The sequence below is a fragment of the Suricata suricatta genome, chromosome 16, assembly GCF_006229205.1.
Source record: "Suricata suricatta isolate VVHF042 chromosome 16, meerkat_22Aug2017_6uvM2_HiC, whole genome shotgun sequence".
In the NCBI taxonomy this organism is placed as follows: domain Eukaryota; kingdom Metazoa; phylum Chordata; class Mammalia; order Carnivora; family Herpestidae; genus Suricata; species Suricata suricatta.
The window spans coordinates 57,908,292-57,928,095 of NC_043715.1; the positions used below are offsets into that span (position 1 = coordinate 57,908,292).

The 19,804-nt window shown below is 45.8% G+C and overlaps 1 protein-coding gene, 1 long non-coding RNA gene and 1 pseudogene across 2 annotated transcripts in view; 2 read left to right on the forward strand and 1 right to left on the reverse strand.

Moving 5' to 3' along the window:
* The window catches only part of LOC115280109, a 6,157-nt gene extending 5,290 nt beyond the window's left edge, over positions 1 to 867 (forward strand). Inside the window, exon 3 of the long non-coding RNA XR_003903647.1 lies at positions 453 to 867. This is a non-coding gene — a long non-coding RNA (uncharacterized LOC115280109). The remainder of the gene's footprint in view (positions 1 to 452) is intronic.
* Positions 868 to 4,746: 3,879 nt separating this feature from the next.
* DUXA (double homeobox A) lies at positions 4,747 to 19,475 on the reverse strand. Its single transcript, XM_029924418.1, has 5 exons — positions 19,451 to 19,475; positions 10,918 to 11,072; positions 10,347 to 10,449; positions 9,781 to 9,932; positions 4,747 to 4,845 (listed from the first exon to the last, which is right to left on the reverse strand). The coding sequence occupies exons 1-5, from the start codon at positions 19,473 to 19,475 to the stop codon at positions 4,747 to 4,749; spliced, it is 534 nt and encodes a 177-aa protein (XP_029780278.1).
* On the forward strand, positions 7,556 to 8,227 carry LOC115280895 (annotated as a pseudogene).
* Positions 19,476 to 19,804: the final 329 nt, after the last annotated feature.

Below are 19,804 nucleotides of genomic sequence, written 5' to 3' on the forward strand. Positions count from 1 at the left end.
TCTGGTTGGTTCCCAGGTTCACTATCTTTAGAGGGTTGCTCACTGCTGTGGATTCTCTGGTGTACCATGAGGTGTGCTTTTCTCCTCACGGCTTTCTGGCAGAATTTACATTCCTGGGTCCTTCACCTGTGTGAGATCTCGGGTGTTTAAGAAGGAATGAGCGGTGGATCAGGAAAGGCTTTCCCACACCCGTTTTATCCATGGGGTTCTCTCCAGAATGTACTCTCTGGTATCCAGTCAGGAGTGACTTCAGGCCGAACACGGCTACATTCATCACATTCATAGGTACTCTTGCCTGTAGGAATTTTCTCATGCTTCATTGGAAATTAACTATAACTGAATGATTTTTTTCATCTCCATTAAGTTCCTACATTTCTTCTACAATTAAATAAATCCGAGTTACTTTTGAAATTCTTTCCACTTAAAACATGCTCATGGTTTTGTCTTGATAGAAAAGCGATTGAGTGGAGATGAACTATGTCTGCGAAAGCTTCATGTCCCCAGCCTTTCTGTGCCGGAGGTGTTTTATCCCAGACGAGTCTCACTTGGTTCAGGTGCCTGTCCTTGTTTTCTTGGCGATCGCCATTTGGTTCGCATCTCCCCGTCACTCCCGACATGGAAACCGACTTCACCACTTGTGAATCTTCCCACGGACCAGGATGCTGTGAAGTGAAACTTTCTGACACGCTGTCGCTGGTGGGTAAATACTCCTCTCTGGCCCCAGACAACTTGCCTCACTCCCAACAACAGTTTTTTCTTACTGGTTCCCATATCTGGCTTCCACTAACTGTGAGAACATTAAAGACCAGAATCGCAGTCCTAGCCTTAAGGTTTTCTCTTCTGTGTTCTCTTGCTGTCGACCACATATGATGCGATAATTTCTGTCTCCGGCTCAAGCCCACAACCCTCTAGTTCACGCCAACACGGCAAGTATGAGAGAGAAAAGCCAGGGACCCTGGCAACCCAGCCTCCTGTCACCTGGGCCCACACCGTACACGTAAGCTTAGACATTCGATTTTAATTAAATTTAATTAAAAAAAAATTTTTTAATGTCTTTTTATTTATTTTTGAGAGACAGAGAGAGACAGTGCGAGCAAGGGAGGGTCAGAGAGCGAGGGAGACACAGAATCCGAAACAGGCTCCAGGCTCTGAGCTAGCTGTCAGCACAGAGCCCGACGTGGGGCTCGAACCCACGAACCGTGTGATCATGACCTGAGCCAAAGCCGGATGCTTAACCGACTGAGCCACCCAGCGCCCCTAATTTAATTTAATTTTTTATATTGGAGAGAGTGAGTGTACGTGTGCAAGCATGGGAGGGGCTTGATCCCACAACTGTGAGTTCATGACCCGAGATGAAATCAAGAGTCCGACACTTAACTGACTGAGCAACCCAGGTGCCCCTTAAACATTCTTGTTCCCAACAAATACCTTCTGATCCTTTCAGCACATTTGGTTTCTGACTACATCTCCAATGTTTAAAACATTCATGGGGCACCTAGCTGTTTTGGTTAGAAGAGCTGAGACTCTTGATCTCAGGGATGTAAGTTCGAGCCCCATGTTGGTACAGCAAACTTAAAAGATTACCTAAAAGTAAAACTTAAAAAAAAAAAAAGTTCCTGGTATATAAAAGGTATTTAATCAGTATTTTCTGAACAAAGAAGCCAGATCAATCTTCAAAGGAGACTCTATATTTAAGACCTCACTGCCCTCAGCTACAGGCTACCAATTATAGGACCTTTTGTATGAATTTCTGGGTGACCATTGCAGGATGGTGAAGGTATCCCCATTTTTTTAATATTTATTTTTGAGAGAGAGAGAGCGAGCGAGCGAGCATGAGCAGGGGAAGGGCAGAGAGCGGGAGACAGAACCGGAAGTAGGCTCCAGGCTCTGAGCTCAACGCACAGGGCTGTCAGCACAGAGCTCAACGCAGGGCTCGAACTCACAAACCTTGAGATCATGACCTGAGCCAAAGTCTGATGCTTACTTGACTGAGCTCCCCAGGGACCCCAAAAGTGGAGATTTAAATAGATATTTGTAAACCCACATTTATAGCATCATAACTCCAAATAGCCCAAAGATACAAGCAACCTAAGTGTCCATCCATGGATCAACGGTTAAACCGAATGTGGTATATAAATACAATGGAATGCTATCCAGCCTTTAAAAAGAATGAAATCTTACCATTTGCAACAACATGATGGGTCTGGAAAATATAATGCTAAGAATAACAAATCAGCCTGGCTGGCTCAGTCAGCAGGACATGCGACTCTTTATTTACTTGTTTGTTTGAGAGATGGAGAGAGAGAGATGAGGACAGAGGATCTGAAGTGGGCTCTGTGCTGACAGCAGAGAGCCCAGGGTGGGGCTTGAACTCACGAACCTGAGCTGAAGGCAGCCACCCAGACGCCCCATGAGCATGCATCTCTTGATCTTAAGGTTGTTGAGTTCTAACCCTAGGCTGCGGGTAGAGACTCCTAAAATAAGTTTCTAAAGAAATCACATGCAGTGGTGCCTGGGTGGCTCAGCCGGGTAAGCACCCAACTTCGACTCAAGTCATGATCTCACGGTTCGTGAGTTCAAGCCCTGCATCAGGCTCTGTGCTGACAGTTCAGAGCCTGGAGCCTACTTCTGATTCTGTGTCTCCCTCTCTCTGTCCCTCCTCCATTTGCACTCTCTCTTTCTCAAAAATAAACACTTTTTAAATTTTTAATTAAAAATAAATAAATCAATCAGAGTAAGACAACCATGATTTCACTCGTGTGTAGAATTTAAGAAACAAAACAAAAGAACAAAAGAAGACAAACTAAGAAACAACAGACTCTTATCCATGGGGAAGAAACTTTATTATCAGAGGGGAGACGGTGGGGGTGAAATAGGCGGAGTGGGGGAAGAGCACATTTCTCGTGCTGAGCACTGAACAGTGTGCAGACTTGGTGAATCAGTGGATTGCACACCTACAACTAAGATACCACTGAATGTTAACTATAATGGAATAGAAAACGAACAAATGATTGGTCATTGGCGGCTGACTCAAACTCCGCCCCCTTTCTCGTCCTGGAGGCGCAGGCGGAAGGACTGAAACCCCAATCCTCTAGTTTCTCTCCTCACCGGAAACTCCGAAGGGTTTAGAAGCTCTGTGCCGGAAATGGGGATGACGACAGAGCAAATGTCTCATTAAAAAGCATGACTGGGACACCAAGCTGGTGTAGTTGGTGGAGCGCGCAACTCTTGATCTTGGGGCCATGAGTTCAAGCCCTATGTTGGGTGTAGAGATTACTTAGAAATAAAATCTTTCTTAAAAATCACGATTACTATGATGATTTTAAAATATTTTCTTAAAATTTTCTTCACATTTTATTAATTTTTGAGAGACAGAGAAAGATGGTGTGATCAGGGGAGGGTCAGAGAGAGAGAGCGAGACACAGAATCCGCAGCAGGCTCCAGGCTCTGAGCAGTCAGCACGGAGCCTGACGTGGGGCCTGAACCCACAAACCTGAGCCGAAGTTGGACACTTAACTGACTGAGCCCCCCAGGCGCCCCTTAAAAATGATATTAATGGGGCACCTGCGTGGCCCACTCAGCTGTGCATCCGACTTTGTCTCAGGTCATGATCTCGCGGTTTGTGGGTTCGAACCCTGCATCAGGCTCTGTGCTGACAGCTAGCTCAGAGCCTGGAGCCTGTCTTCGGATTCTCTTCCTCTCTCTCTGTCCCTCCCCTGCTCTTACTGTCTCTCTCTCTAAAAAAGAAATAAAACATAAAAATTTAAAAAAAAAAGAAAAATGGTATTAATAAATTTATTTTCATAGTCCTCAAGATCCGCTGAACTCCGGATCCAGGATCAGTTGGAAGGATGTGGCACCATGCATCTGTCTCTGCCTCCAGAAGTCCTGTTAGCGTCTCCAGCAGGCTCAGCTCTGGAAAAGCTGGAGGTACGTTTAGGAAAACATGTCCCCAAGACAAGTGAGAAATGAGCGCCCAGGCTGAAGTTATCGAGTACACTGTCGTCTCTATCTGTCCATCTTGCTCTGGCTCTGGAGAAATAAGACAGAAAGATTAGGATAGAAAGATTAGGGCCATTGTGTATCTTCTGTGCCTAAGGAAGAAAGAAAAAAATGGAAGAAGCCAGTACATTCAAACACGGAAGTAAACTCGTTCCTGCCTTTCTAGTCCAATGTGGAACTTACTACCTCCTGGGAAAGCCATGCATTAGCCGGCCCTTCGCAGAACACACCTGAGGACTGACTCCTCCGTTAATTCAGCCATACCTTCCACAAAAGTTTACTGATTGTTTACTATGTACCAGGCACCGGGAAGACATCAATTAAAAAAAAAAATGTGAATTTTATTCAAGTAGTCTTCGTGCCCAGCCCAGCCACAGAACCCAATGTGGGGCTTGAACTCATGACCCTGAGAGTAAGACCTGAGCTGAGATCAAGAGTCAGATGCTCAACTGACTGAGCCACGCAGGTGCCCCCCAAATTCACATGCTAACGGGATTTCTGGGCTCCAGCTAGAAAAGCAGCCAGTGGAATTCCTTTGGGGGACCGCCAAGGTGGGGCAGAGTCTTCAGGAGCTAGAACCAACCCTCTTAGTCCCGGAGCCTGGCAAGCCCCTTGAGCAGGAGTAGCTTCTCCCTCCCGAGACGTCGTTGGGGTTGACTCCACCCTGTGCAAGGACAGGACTCTCCCGAGGCTCTACTTGTGCCGCCAAAATGAGGACAACAGGGTAATTACCTTGAACTCATCTCAGAGATCCTGTTCCTGGTCTTGTCTCTGTTCTAAATTTTTATCCGGTTCTCTTTTTCTTTGGACATGAAATCTGGATCTCCGATTTTGAAACCAAACCTAAGGGAGTAAAAAACATCGAGAATTACTTAAAACAATTGTCATAAAGCTTCACCACTGATTTTTTCATAAGGCAAAAGGCAGAGACAAGTAGCCTAATTGCAAAATCCCCAACCTTCCCTAGGACAGCTGGGAAAGTCTATCGAGTCTGAAGATAAAGCCACGATTCAGAACCTCACACGGGATACCTTCACGGTGGGCTTCGGATCCTTAGAGTCCCCACCGTCCCTCAGTACCTGTGCTAGTTTCTCCCTAAAGCGCCGTGCCTACACTGACACTCTTTCCTCTGCCTGGAATTCTTTTCCCATCTTTTTTTTCTTACTCTTCAAAATGCCTACTTTTCTTCTGTGACCCAGGATAGTATACCGTAACCCAGGATAGTATACTATCTGCCTAGGGAGATAATTTTCATCCCAAAAGACATAATTAATCGCTGCCCCTTGCCTCTGCCCACAAGTTACACACATATATGCACATTAGATACAAAACAAATATACATTATTTATAATAACATAGCTTTAGAAAAACACATGTATTTATATACTACACACGTGCGTGCACGCACACGCGCACACTCACTCACATTCCACAACTGCTACTCTTGGTTTTCACAGAGGTTGCAAATAGAATTGGACAGATCTGGAGTCCGAGAAGCAGGCTTTGGAAGCGTCTGTAACACCACCACAACTGCCACGTGCCTCCCGAGGGTACAGGCCGCTGTGCAGGTGAGCGGTTGGGCTGGAGGACCTGCCCACCTGCAACCCTGCGCTCGGCTCCTGCGCCCGGGCTCGAAGCCTGCCTCCCTCCCTCCCCGGGCTTGTGGCGCCTGTGAGAACCCGGGCCCGGTTGATAAAGTCGTTCAGAGATTTCTCCTTATTTCCGCACCTGCTGAGATCTTTTTTTAAAAACATGTTTATTTTGAGAGAGAGAAGAGAGTGAGCGGGGGAGGGACAGAGAGAGAGGGAGAGAGAGAAAATCCTAAGCAGGCGCCCCTCTGTCAGTGCAGAGCCCTGCGTGGGGCTTGATCTCACAAACTCCACGATCATCACCTGAGCCAAAATCAAGAGTCAGACATTTAGCTGACTAAGGCACCCCCATGCCCCACAGTATCTTGACTTTAAGGGAAAATATATTCAGCTTTGAATTCTGAGGAGAAAATTAGCCCAAAGAATATTGGAATGGCTGCATTTGGACACAATTAGCTTCATATTTCACCACTGGCTTCTGTTTTCTTCTCCCCCAACTCACGCTCTCTTCCAGAATCACACCAAACCATTTACTCAAACATCAGTCTTCCATTTATATCCATCTTCTCCGTAAAGTCTCCCGGCCTTCACTGAGGCACATCCTCTCCTCTTGGAGCCCTGTGGAAGCTGCCTCTTAGATGCCCGTTCTAGGTGTCTCCTCTCCAACCCCGTGGAGTCCCTTCTAGTCCTCTAGAACCCAGTCCTCCTGCTGGATGGGCCCAACATCAGCCATCCGTCCAAGCTAGACCCCCGTCTTCCTGGTGGTCTCACTTTCCCTCTCCTGCCACGCCTGCCCCCCACACCCCATCTGTGCCTATGCTATGAGAATATGTCCGTGCTGTTTCCTACACGGCACTCCTTTCCAGGTCCCAGTCTCCTTGACTTTTCACGACTGTCAAACCGACTTCCTGTCTCCACAGTGGAGCCCATGCTTCACTGGAGGAAGGGGAGCTATTTCACGCTGTAACTATAGCGCGCTTTCTCCCGTGTCTTATTCCTTGAGCAGGTCTCTAACACCCAAAGCATAAAATATAAACTCTTCTAGCGATCATTTCCAAGTGTCTAATCCACTTCAAGACCTTTGACCACTGCTCAGCATACAGGAATTAATCAGAGGTGTGACCCATCTCACAGCCCACAGGCTAGTGGAAGATGGTGTACACAGAACTCAAATACAACATCTTAATCAACTGGCCATAAACAAATTGGCCTAGACTTGGGGCCTCCTTAAGTGTATTTATGTCACCCTAGTTCACCAGCCCATAGACAAATTCGCAATGTTCTGGAACCCAGAGGACTGCTTCTAGGAATCAATCCAGCCTGCCACCACGGCTGCCCTTGCTAACCCCTTCTCTTCTGGTCCTCCCCAGGGGATTTCTCTCTGCTTTGCAAGCCCCAGATCAAGTTTTCCTCTGTGAACTTTCTGACCAGACACATCTGCTTCCCTGTTTACACCAAACACATTCATTTGCTCCTATTTATCTAGGAGGTAAATTCATGTGGCATTTAATCACACTATCAAAATTATCAGATTACTAGAAAGAGCACTGTTTTAGTTTTTTAATGTTAATTTAAGATAGAGAATGAGTAGGGAAGGGGCAGAGGGAGAGAGAGAATCCAAGCAGGTTCCTCGCTGTCAGCACAGAGCCAACGTGGGCTCCATCTCATGACCCAAGCTGAAATCAAGACTTGGATGCTTCCCTGACTGAGCCACCCAGGGGCCCAAGGACACTGGCTTAAACACACACACACAGCACACCACTCTGACAGAGTTCTATTCCATCTGGATCCGAGATTTCTCTGAGTCTAATGTTAAATCTCTAACGTAGACATAATAATTCCAACCTCATGGGGTAATTAGAAAGGCTGAAAAATATGATAGAAAGACTTTAGGCAAATGCCTGGCTCATATTGTATGTAAAGGAACACTCCTTCCTTCCTTCCTTCAACAAATTCTTATTCTCATGTGTCAGGTGCTATTCGGAAAACAAAGAGTAGGAAACATCCCAGCCCCTTCCCCACTGCCCTCCAAATCCCACTGTGGCTGTGGCCACAGCAATGGCGCAGAAGCAGAAGAAACAATCTGAAGCAGCAGCTCCCCCTGCCAGCGCAGGAGAAAGAGACCAGAAACCAGAAGGGTGGAGTCCCATTGGACCACCTGGCCTGGCCCATGGGAAGCCTAATGACCCCAGCTCTTCACAGAGGTCCTCCAGAGTCAAGGGGACCAACGACTCCACCGTGCTGAGTCTCCGACCTCCTCCTCTGTGCAGAGACTCAATTTGGGGAGGCCCAGGACCCAGATGAGGTCCAAACAGTGTGGTTGGGGGGGCACAATGCTGAACCTCCTTCCCCCAGACCAGGCCATGCATGGGAGTCCCTGCAAGAGAGGCTTCCACAAAGCGCAGAGAAACTCTAGAAGCTCAGAAGCTGGTCTCTCATCAAGAATTCCTGCCTGTCCAAAGATGGAGTCCAGGTTATGGAAGACAAATCCAACTGCCCCGAATGCTGGCACTTTGCCAAAAAGGGCCAGTGTTGATATGACGACCCCTGTGCCCTCTACCCCAGGTGTCAACAGACCACCCTGTGAGACTGTGCCTTCCCATCCAGACTGGAAGGTGCCTCCTGTGGCCCTGTGATGGCTCTTTGAAGCTGTTCTACCCACCACCCTCAGTCAGTGACACCCACCCCCATCTGCCGTCTCCCCAATTTGGGTCCAGAGTTGTGTGTCATCACTGATGCCAGTGTGTGATCTTTCTTCTGACCCAGCCTCCAGAGACCTGTCTTCAGGACCCCATCTTCACTCCCTTCATCTGCCTCCCGAGTCCTCTTCCCCCCTCGCCAGCTGACTGCTGTTCAAGAAACCTCTTTGGTGCTGTCCACCCGGCCCCAGCACTGCCCTGATTCCAGAGAGCCCTGGAGCCGTTTCCTCCCATGCCCTCCTTCCGGCTGCTTGCTTTAAGTCCTTTTTATGTGACACCTTCTGCCCCCAATGTTGCCAGCTGCTCTGCGGAATTCCTGGGGTCAAGTCCGAATGACAGGTGGAGTTACCCCTGCAAGGCCATTCTCCTTGCCTTTGGACATTGCAGTTTCTGCATGTCAGTACCATGATCCCCACTACTCTGGTCTGTGATCACTGTGCTTACGAAACGGCATCCCCTCGAGCCTTTCTCAACATGGGTGGCCTCTTTGTGGCGTCCTAATGCTAGAGTTGAGCTTTTCTGCCAAAATGAGTGAGGCTCTTGGTGACCTCTAGACTTTCCTCAACCTCCCCAGCATGGGAGAATTGTGACACTTTCCACAAGGCTGCCTCCCTGGTCCTCCCCATTCTTCTGGTGTCAGTTCTTCTGGGTTTGACAGAAGCCTTGGAGGGGTTCTCTAAAGCCTCTGGTGGGCTGCCCTATCTCCCCTCTAGCCCACTTTACCGAGACTATGTCACTGTGAGGCCACCAGACGTTTACTGAAGTCTGTGAATCTCCACCCGGCCAGCCTTAAGGCAGAACCTGGATGGTAAGTACTGTGGCTTCCTTCCAACCTTCTTCCCCTGCATCCCTGGCACTAGCTGCTTTCTGTGAAAATAACAATGGACAGGTTCAGTTTTGAACTGGTCCTGAGGAAATTCGTCAGGAGTGTGGGCACGAAGGAGGGAAGAGGACTATTGCAGAACTGAAAAAGAAATTTTTAAAGTATTTTTTAATATTAGTAATAAATGCAGTGAAAATAAAGAAAGGAAGCCAAAAATAAAACACTGATGACAGCAAGAAAGAGCCGAAGGGGGTGAGAGAGCTGGCCCTAGGGGGCCAGATGGAGGGCACCGGAGGGGCTCAGATGGTGAGGCATCTGACTCGTGTTTCAGCTCAGGTCATCATCTCATGGTTTGTGGGATCAAGGCCCGCATCAGGGTCTGTGCTGTCTGCTGGGAGCCTGCTTGGGATTCTCTCTCCCTCTCTCCGCCCCTCCCCCACTCATGTTCTCTCCCTCTCTCTCTCTCTCTCTCTCTCTCTCTCTCACACACACACACACACACACACACACACACACACACACAAGTATATAAACCTTAAGAACCTACCAGATGGAGAGAATAACTCGTGAAAGGCCCTGAAGCAGCAATACGCCTCACATGTCCGTGGGGCCCCCCACCTCCTACATCTCCATCTGTAGGAGACAGAACAAATTCTTTATCACTTACTTGGATTCTTGGCTCTGGAATGCCAATTTCTTTAGCAAGCTGTTCTCTGGAATCAAAGCCAGGATAAGCGTTGTTCGAAAATGCCTCGACGAGGGTGTGTAACTGTGAGGGCGTGTAGTTGGTGCGACACCGTCTGTGTCTGTCTTCTCTGCCTAGGACAGGTGTAAGACTGAGGGTCAAGAACACTTCAGAGCCAGTTTACATATTCCCAAACAAGGAACCCAAACATGTCCCACACTGTCTCCATCTAATTAGTTGCCTTTCCTTACGAGGGCCTTGCCCTGGTTTATTCCAGGCAGAAGGTTCTAGAAGAGACACAATATACAGCCAGGTTGCCGGTTCTTTCCAGTGGAAAGAAGGTAAACAAAAGAAAGTCTCAAAAGGTCCATGCAGGAAAAAAAATTTCCAGGGATCACATTGGACCCCTTGCTACCAGAAGACCTTGGACAGGAAGCCCCGTGAGAAAGAACATTCGTCTCCCACTCAGAGTAGTAGTTGGCTCCAGGTAGAGAGGCCTTTGGGACCCAAGCAGCTCTGTTCTAGAAAGACTGGAGCAGACTATTTACTTTGAATCTCCTCTTCAAGGTGATCATGGTCTTGGCTTGATTCTAAGTTCTCGTCGGATTCTGATTTTTTCTGGTGCCTAGCTCTTCGATTCTGAAACCAAATCTAAGTACAGAAAAGAAAATGAGAGGATGAAGTATGCCTAGGTCATCACAACCCCCTCACTGCCTATCTTCAAAGATGTGAGTCTCATTAGGTCTAAGCTCAGTATTGTTATGGATACCTGTCCCATCCAAGTCTTACGTCAAGGCTTGGCATTTAGCACCTTCACAATCTGGTCCCAACATGACTATAGTAATCTTTTTAAGTTAATACGTACATGCTGCAATTGTTATGCATTTATCAACCAGCTCAAGCATTCCCTCTTCTCTGAAGGAGTCCCTGCACACGCTCTTTCCCCTGGTGTGCACATTTGTGAAGCGAGACAAGGAGCATCAGCCTTGTGAGTTCGTTCTGGCTGTCAGGATACTTCACACAAAGCCCTTAGGACACGGGCACATAACACGCTCGATTAACAGTTTCCTCGCCTCCTTCTCTACTTTTAGCCTTGGAGATCTGGAATTTGTAACTTACCTGGATTCTAGATTCTTCAGTGTTGACTTCTAAAGCAAGTTTTTCTTTGGTGGCATAACCTGGGTAAGGATTTTTGTCAAATGCTTTGATGAGGACTTTCAGTTGATCTTGTGTGAATTTGGTGCGGCTGCGTCTGTGATTTGTTGGTGTAGACTCTGTGGAAAGATTAGGAAAGACGAAGCAGTTAATAGGCTAATTTTCAAACCTCACGCTCAAGCTAGTGTTTGATTTTCTCTTTTCCTTTGTAATTCACCAGAACCCAGTAGGAAAGAACTCAGACACAATTTGAAAGCCCTTAAATACATAAGGGCGATTCTTGAACTTCCCTATTTGATCCGAATGCTATGACTGAGAAGTCAAGGTCTTCTATTTTCAAAAACCATGAAAAATTGATGTGTTCTGTTTATGGATTAAGAACAATTAGTCAAGAAAAGGCGGTAATAGGTCATTACAATCATGAACACTTGAACCCATAGAAATGAAGTGCAAATGAAGTACTATTTATTAAGTTCCTTTCAGTTTTTCTGGTTAAATTTCTGGGTAAAATCCATTGCCAATAAACAGGTTCACCTCCCAAAATGGTTTTGTCAAGCACTTAGAAATGGTGGAGAGGATCATTCGGTTCAGTTTTGCAATGCTTCTGAGGTCACTCTCAGAAAAGTCAAACTCCACATTCATGCAAAAAAAAAAAAATCCAGTCAAAACTCTTAACTGTGACTACCCATTATATTCCTTAAGCAACAAAAAGGATTCATTTTTATTCCCAGACCATAGGGATGCTTTTTTTGTTTGATCCTTGAATGTTTGTCTGAAAGTTTAAATCTTCAATTGCATATCAGTCTACCACCTCCTGGTCTATTGTACTTCATTGAAAGAAGGTTAATATTTTATTTACTTATTTATTTGATTTCTAAATATATATATATTTTTTAAAGTTTTATACTTTATTTTTGAGACAGAGAGAGACAGGGCACAAGTGGTGGAGGGGCAGAGAGAGAGGGAGACCCAGAATCTGAAACAGGCTCCAGGCTCTGAGCTGTCAGCACAGAACCTGACGTGGGGCTCAAAACCACAAACCGTGAGATCATGACCTGAGCCAAAATTGGGTGCTTAACCGACTGAGCCACCCAGGCGCCCCAAAACTTTTATATTTTTTAAATGTTTGTTTTTGAGAGAGAAGAAAATAGCGAAGAGTACACACATGCACCTGTGCAGGGGAGGGGCAGAGAGAGAGGGAGAGAGATCAAAAGCAGGCTCTGCACTGACAGCAGCCCCATGCTGGGCTCAAACACACAAACTGTGAGATGATGACCTGAGCCAAGGTTGGAAGCTTAACTGACTGAGCCACTTAGGTGTCCCTAGAGTTCTCATATTTTTAAAATAATCTCTACACCCAACGTAACAGCCAACGTACAATGTCGAGGTCAAGAGTCACATAATCTACTGACTGAAACAGCCAGGTGCCCTCAAAGGGAAAGGTTAACTTTACTATCATTCACAAGTCCTCTTGAATCTTGGCATGTTGATCAGGCCCTCCCCGGTATCTTTGGCCTCATCACATATAATGACCTCCTTGGCCTTATACCTTGGAGTAAGTGTGTCCTCCAGCCATGAACTTGAACTTCTTGTCCCACAACCAGCCAGCTTCCTTCTGTTCCAGGGTTTAGTCCTGGTTCCTCTCTTCCTGTGATGCTTTGCATATGGTGAGGGATTAGCTTGCTCCTTTTTGAGAGGTTTAAGCTTGAGCACGACCTTCTCAGAGTCCTTCCCTGACCCCCCAGTCCCAGGGATCAAGAGTCACATGCCTGGGGCGCCTGGGCGGCTCAGTCAGCTAAGTGTCCACCTTTCAGCTCAGATCATGATCTCACATTTGGCGAGTCCGAGCACCGCATCAGGCTCTCCACAGACAGTGTGGAGCCTGCTTGGGATTCTCTCTCTTTCTCCCACTGTCTCTGCCCTTCCCCAACTCAAGCTTTTTCTCTCTCTCAAAATGAATAAACTTAAAAATAAAGAGGGCGCCTGGGTGGCTCAGTCAGTTGGGTGTCCGACTTCAGCTCAGGTCATGATCTCACAGCTCGTGGGTTCGAGCCCCGCATCGGGTTCTCAGAGCCTGGAGCCTGTCTTTGGAATCTGTGTGTCCCTCTCTCTCTGACCCTCCCCTGCTCACGCGGTCTCTCTCTCAAAAAAATAAAATAAAACATTAAAAAATTATATTAAAAAAAAGAGATAGAGTCACATACTCAGGGACTCCTGGATGATTCAGTTGGTTGAGTATTGTATTCTTGATTGCAGCTCAGGTCATGATCCTAGGGTCATGGGACAGAGCCCCACAGTGGGCTCCATGCCCCACCATGGGGGAGCGGGGCATGGAGCCTGGAGCCTACTTAAGATTCTCAATCTGTCTCTTTCTCAGCCCCTCTTCCGAGCTCTCAGCAAAAAAAAAAAAGAAGAGTCATGTGCTCTCCCGACTGAGCCAGCTAGGTGCCCCTCCCCTATTATTAACATATTAGTACAGTGCATTTGTCACAATGAATGAATTTCTATTGATACATTATTTAGTAACTGAAGTCCATACTTTATTCATATTTTCCACATTTTTATCTAAAAGTTTTTACCTAATATCCTTTTGTGTTCTTGGATGCTATCTAAGGTACCATACTACATTGGGTCCTCATGTCTCATTTGGCTCTGTTTGGCTCTGACAGTTTCTCAGACTTCAGTTTTTCATGATGTGGACAGTTCTAAGGAGTACTGAGCAGGTGTTTTGTAGAACCTCACTGAAGATTATCGGTTTTTCTCATGATGAGAATATGGCTGTTTTCTGAGAAGAAACCCTACAGGATTTTGAGGGCCACCTAACACATACGGGGAGAATAAAAGCCCACAAAGTAGATTATGTATTTTGTTTAAAGATGATAAAGATGTTAGGTTTAATTATTCAGATAAAAATAGAGCAGTAAAAATCTTTTTCCTATAGTACGCATGCAGAAACAGGCAAGTAGACAAATGCAACCCAACAGAAAGACAAGGAACAGAAAGCCTGTTCTAGATGAGAACTTGGGATAACCATAGCCTCCAAAATCAGTGGGAAAGAGTAGTATTGGGTAAAAAAAAATGGCTTGCTGTATGAAGAAAACTGAAGTTGGATCACGGTATTCAGTATAGTTTCAAATGCCGTATTAAAGACATGTGAAATGTAAAAGTGAAGATAATGTACGAAAGAACCCATGTTAGGAGGAGATAGAAAAGAGTTAAATAAGCTATTTAATCTTCCTAAAATACAGTGGGAAAATTTGCTGGGACCAAAGACATCATAATTGAAAACTGAAGTTCAAAAGTTTGAAAATCAGAGAAAGTCAGATGCTTGCAGTGATGGGGGTGGGGTGGGGAGACGGACACGCTTGTGAAGAGCTGGTTGGAATGTACTTTATTCTAGACGGTTGGTGGGGAAACTGGGCTACGCTTGTTTAAATTATGTGTGGTAATTGTAAGGCCATAATCTATTTCCCACTCAGATCTCTATGATATATTTTTCAGAATTCTGTTTATATTAACAGTTGAAGCACCCTAATTGTCCATCACTTCACAAATGGGTAACTAAAATAGGCTATATCCCCATGATGGAATTTTGTGCATTAAGAACAACATAATGAGAAAAAAAAAGAGAGAGGAGCAAGATCAATAGGTTTCAAAGGCACAGAATTAAGTCAAGAAAGGAAAATGCAAAATGAGGTTTATACGGAGTAATAATATTTCCATATAGCAATTATGTATATAACTACATAGGCATACATAAATTAACCAAGCTGTACACTTATGTGTGCATTTTCCTGTGTACGGTTGTACTTCAAGAAAAAACTGGAGGGGAACAAGTTAGTCAGTAAAGATGAACTAATCTAAATAAGGTACATTCCACAAAAACAATGTTGTGGATTTGTCAAGGATACACACATATCAAATTAGACACCTACACCTAAATGGCATGAAATGCGCTGGATGGAAGAGACGGACACCTGTGCATGAGGAGGGGAAGGGTGTGTGTGTTACCAAGGAGCAGTTACCTACTCAGTTGTGTGTTACTCAAAAGACAACAAAAAGAAAACAATGTTGAAAATGATGATACAACTTTTTTCTCTAGAAAATGTTCCTAGATCACTAAATCCCAACTGGTTTGCCTTCAAGACCTATTTGTACTTTTAAAACTTAATGAAGAGGGGCACCTGGGCGGCTCAGTTGGTGAAGTGTCTGATTTTGGCTCAGGTCATGATCTCACGGTTCGTGGGTTCGAGCCCCATGTCAGGCTCTCTGCTGACAGCTCAGCGCCTGCACCCCACTTTGGATTCGGTGTCTCCATCTCTCCCTGCCCCTCCCCTGCTCATGCCCTCTGTCTCTCCAAAATGAATAAACATTAAACAAAATTTTAAAAAACGTAATGAATATCCAAAGACCATTTGTTTTACCTTATTAAAAATTAAAAATTGAGTGAGAACATTAATCGATTTTATTTAATTTTTTATTGTTCATTTATTTTTAAGAGAGACAGACAGAGACAGAGTGTGAGTGGGAGAGGAGCAGAGAGAGGGAGACACAGAATCTGAAGCAGGCTCCAGGCTCTGAGCTGTCCGCACAGCGCCCGACACGGGGCTCGAGCCCATGGACCGTATGATCACAACCTGAGCCAAAGTCTGATGCTTAATTGACTGAGCCACCCAGGTGCTCTTTGATAAATCCATTTTAAAATGTCAACAACCCCATTACATTTGAACAAAAAAGAAAACATGTTTATTTAAAAAATTATCACAATAAAAATGATTACTGAAATAAGACGCATTGCTTTACATTTACGGAAATGACTGATGCCTAGCCTAAGTCGTATAGAAGAGAGCTGGGTTCTTCGATCTGCATCTGCATTTGCTCTATTGTGATGTTCTTTTAGCTGAATAATATGGAGCATGTACAGCCTGAGACAGATACGTAGTTGGACGCCGAGTTGTACTTTAATAGCCTTTCAGGGGCGCCTGAGTGGCTCAGCCAGTTAAGCATCCAGCTTTGGCTCAGGTCAGATCTCACAGTTTGTGGGTTCAAGCCCCGCATCAGGCTCTGTGCTGACAGCTCAGAACCTGGAGCCTGCTTCAGATTCTGTGTCTCCCTCTCTCTCTGACCCTCCTCTGATCAGGCTGTCTCTGTCTCTCAAAAATAAATTTTAAAAAATTTTTTAAATAGCCTTTCAGATAATTAAAAACCCACTAAATTGAAAACCCACTATAACAACAAGTTGCTTAAACTTTCCTAGTATCAGTTGCCACAGAGAGTCTGAAACAGTACATGTCATTTGCCTTTTTAAAACCTTTTTGTAGGGGGGCGCCTGGGTGGCTCAGTCGGTTAAGCATCTGACTTCAGCTCAGGTCATGATCTCACAGTTTGTTGAGTTCAAGCCCTGCATTGGGCTCTGTGCTGACAGCTCAGAGCCTGGAGCCTGCTTCGGGTCCTGTGTCTCCCCCTCTCTCTGACCATCCCCGACTCACACAGTCTGTCTCTCCAAAATAAATAAAAACAAAAAAAATTTTAAACCCCTTTTTGAAATGTTTATTTTTGAAAGACATAGTTCCAGTAGGGAGACAGAGAAGAGAGGGAGACAGGATTCGAAGTGGGCTCCGTGCTGACAGCAGCCAGCCCCACTCAGGGCTCGAACTCACAAACACATGAGATCATGACCTGAGCCCAAGTCACACATTCAACTGACTGAGCCACCCAGTCCCCCCTGTCAAATTGCCTTTTGAATGTATGTTTTATCCATGCATGATTCTGTAACCTCATATACTGATTTAAGATAATGGTTTACCAAATACTGCAAATCTTCCCAAGAAATTGACATATTAAACAGTATCAAGTCACAGTCATTAAATTTACCACTAATTCCATCAGAAAAGTCTCTAAAGTATTGAGATACTGTCAAGGTCAAAGCGACAGGTCCACATTTTCCAGAATTCTAACTTTCCTATGAAAGCTTGAATTTTTCCAGACTTTCTTCCCCCAACTAACGTTAACCCACAGGACTACCATGTAAGTCCTGGTTGGGTGAATTAAAATGTTTTCAATGAATTGTTGAAAAAATATTTCTGGAGTGTCTATTGAAAGCCAGACCCCCTTCTAGGCACCTCGAACAAAACAGACAAGATGTCCCTGACCTCATGGAGAGTCAGCAGATAGAAAGCAAACAAGTGAAATACATAGTATGGCAGGTGGTGAATATTTCCACAGAAGAAAAGGAGAGAGGGGCGCCCGGGTGGCCCTGTCGGTTAAGCATCCAACTCTTGATTTGGGCTCAAGTCATGATCTCACGGGTTCAAGCCCCACATTGGGCTCAGAGCCTGGAGCCTGCTTTGGATTCTGTGTCTTCCTCCCTCTCTGCCCTGCTCCCACTTACGCTGTCTCTCTGTCTCTCTCTCTCAAAAATAAACATACATTAAAAAAAAAAGGAGGAAAAGGAAAGGACGCATAGGGTGAAGTCACAATTTTAAGTGAAGTTATTAGAGAAGACGTCACTTAGAAAATGACTTGATTTGGGGCACCTGGGCGGCTCAGTCGGTTGAGTTTCTGACTCTTGGTTTCCACTCAGTCATGATCTTGCGGTTCCTGAGCCCACACTGGGCTCTCTATGTCAGCCTGTCGGTGCAGAGCCGGCTTTGGGCCCTCTGTCCCCCTCTCTCTGCCCCTGCCCCCGCTTGTGCTCTCTCAAAAATAAATAAAACACTAAAAATGTTAAAAAAGAAATAAAATGCCTTGAGCAAAGAATTAAAGCAAATGAGAGAGGGAAGTACACTGACATGTGGAGACCCACATTGCAGGAACTGGGGATCGCCGTGCTGGCCTGCCTGGCCTCTTTAAGAGAGAGCAGAGGGTAGACAGTCTGGAATCAACCAGAAACATGTGAGGCTCCAGACCTTGGCTGTGTGGGTGTGGGGGGGTAGGAGGCAGATTATGGCATTGCAAGGCCATGTGGGGATGGACCAAGAAATGGTCAGATTCCTAAAACATCTTAAAGTTAAAATCAACAGAATTTCCAGCCCGATTAGATGTAGGTCCTGAGAGAAAAGTAGGTCAAGAATATTCCCTAGAGTTTTTAGCCTGAGCAGCTGACATGTCCTCAGGGAGGATTAACTCTGGAAGGGAGAATTTTTTTTATGTCTTTATTTTGAGAGAGAGAGGCAGAGAGTGAGCAGGGGAAGGGGCAGAGAGGGAGACACAGAATCCAAAGAGGCTCCAGGTTCTGAGCTGTCAGCACAGAGCCTGACGCGGGGCCTGAACCCACAGAGTGGGAGATCATGACCTGAGCTGAAGTCGGATGCTTAGCTGACTGAGCCACCCAGGCACCCCTGGGAGGGACAATTTGAGTGTAAACATGGAGAGTCCGGTTGGGACAGGCTGAGTTTGAGACCTTGTTAGAAACGAACAAGTGAGACAGACAAACCCAAAGTTCAAGGGAAGAGTTCAGTCTTGAAGGAGAAGTCTGGAAGCTTCTTTGATTCCAAAGATACTCTGGTCTCTGAAATTTCTCATGCCTCCCGTAGTTTCTTTCTATTTTTTTTTTTAAGTTTGTTTATTTTGAGAATGAGAGCAAGCAGAGGAGGGGCAGAGATCGGGAGGGAGAGAATTCCAAGCAGGCTCGTCCCTGTCAGCTTGGAGCTCAGTGGGGGGCTCAGACTCACCCACTGTGAGATCATGACCTGAGCTGCCATCAAGAGTCAGATGCTTAACCAACCCCCGCTTTTAAAAAATGTACCAGTTTTTTTTAAGTGTGCCTCTCTCCCTCTCCTTCACGAGGCAAGAATCCTCTATTTTGTTTGTTCATGAATGCTGTATCTTTCTGAAATTCCCAATGTGCAATACATAGAAAACAGCATATTCACTTATTACGTGAGAGAAAGTTTTCCCTGACCCTAGTACCGTTATTTTAAAGTTTAAAAAATGGGGGCACGCGGAGGGCTCAATCAGCTAAGCGTCTGACTTTCAATTTCGGCTCAGGTCATGGTCTCATAATTTGTGAGATTTAACCCCAAGCTGGGCTCTGTGATGGCAGCATAGTGAAGTCCGCTTGGGATTCTCTCTCCTCACCCCCTCTCTCTCAAAAATAAGTAACTGTTAAAAACAAACAAACAGGGGCACCTGGGTGGCTCTCTGTCAGCTGAGCATCCAACCTCGGCTCAGGTCAAGATCTCACGATTTGTGAGTTCAAGCCCTGTGTCAGGCTCTGTGCTGACGGCTCGGAGCCTGGAGTCTGCCTCAGATTCATTCTCTCTCTCTCTCTCTCTCTCTCTCTCTCTCTCTCTCTCTCTCTCTCTCTCTCTCTGCTCCTCCTCCACTTACACTCTGTCTCTCTCTCTCTCTCTCTCTCTCTCTCTCTCAAAAATAAATAAACATTAAAAGCAAAGTTTTAAAATGGAACTCCCACAGGTTGTGGCAAGCCCACTAAGGTTTTAGTCAGTGTCCTCCCCAAGGAACGAAACGGAGCGTCAGGTGCGTGGGAACTTACTGTTCGGAGGGCTATCTTGAGCCATGTCGGAGGAGCCTTCTCCGGCCTCGGCCTTCGGATTAGATCGGGAGACAGCTTCGGGGCGGGTTTATATCAGCCGCCTGGATGGCCCCGCCTGTCTATGTAATCTTTCGTGCTTCTGAACTCTTATCTTTACCAATTGCATCACTTCTTAGGAACAGCCCCTCTTAATCAAGGAAGGGCTAGATGAGCATCCTATTGTCCCGCTGATAGATTTAGGGATTTCCACCACCGCCTGCGCCTCCGCCATCACAAAAGCACTCCCAAGGGCTGCTGCGGTCGCTCATCTCGGTTCAGTGTTTTTAAGCTGCTGTTTTAAAGTGTCGTTCACTT

Excerpts from the sequence above, each read along its gene's own strand:
- DUXA (XM_029924418.1), bottom strand. The coding sequence starts at position 19,475 with ATGGCTCAAGATAGCCCTCCGAACA. Across the intron at positions 10,450-10,917 it reads CTGAAGAATCTAGAATCCAG|ATTTGGTTTCAGAATCGAAG; the intron begins GTAAGTTACAAA and ends TTCTGTACTTAG. Across the intron at positions 9,933-10,346 it reads CCTTGAAGAGGAGATTCAAA|GCAGAGAAGACAGACACAGA; the intron begins GTAAATAGTCTG and ends CACCTGTCCTAG.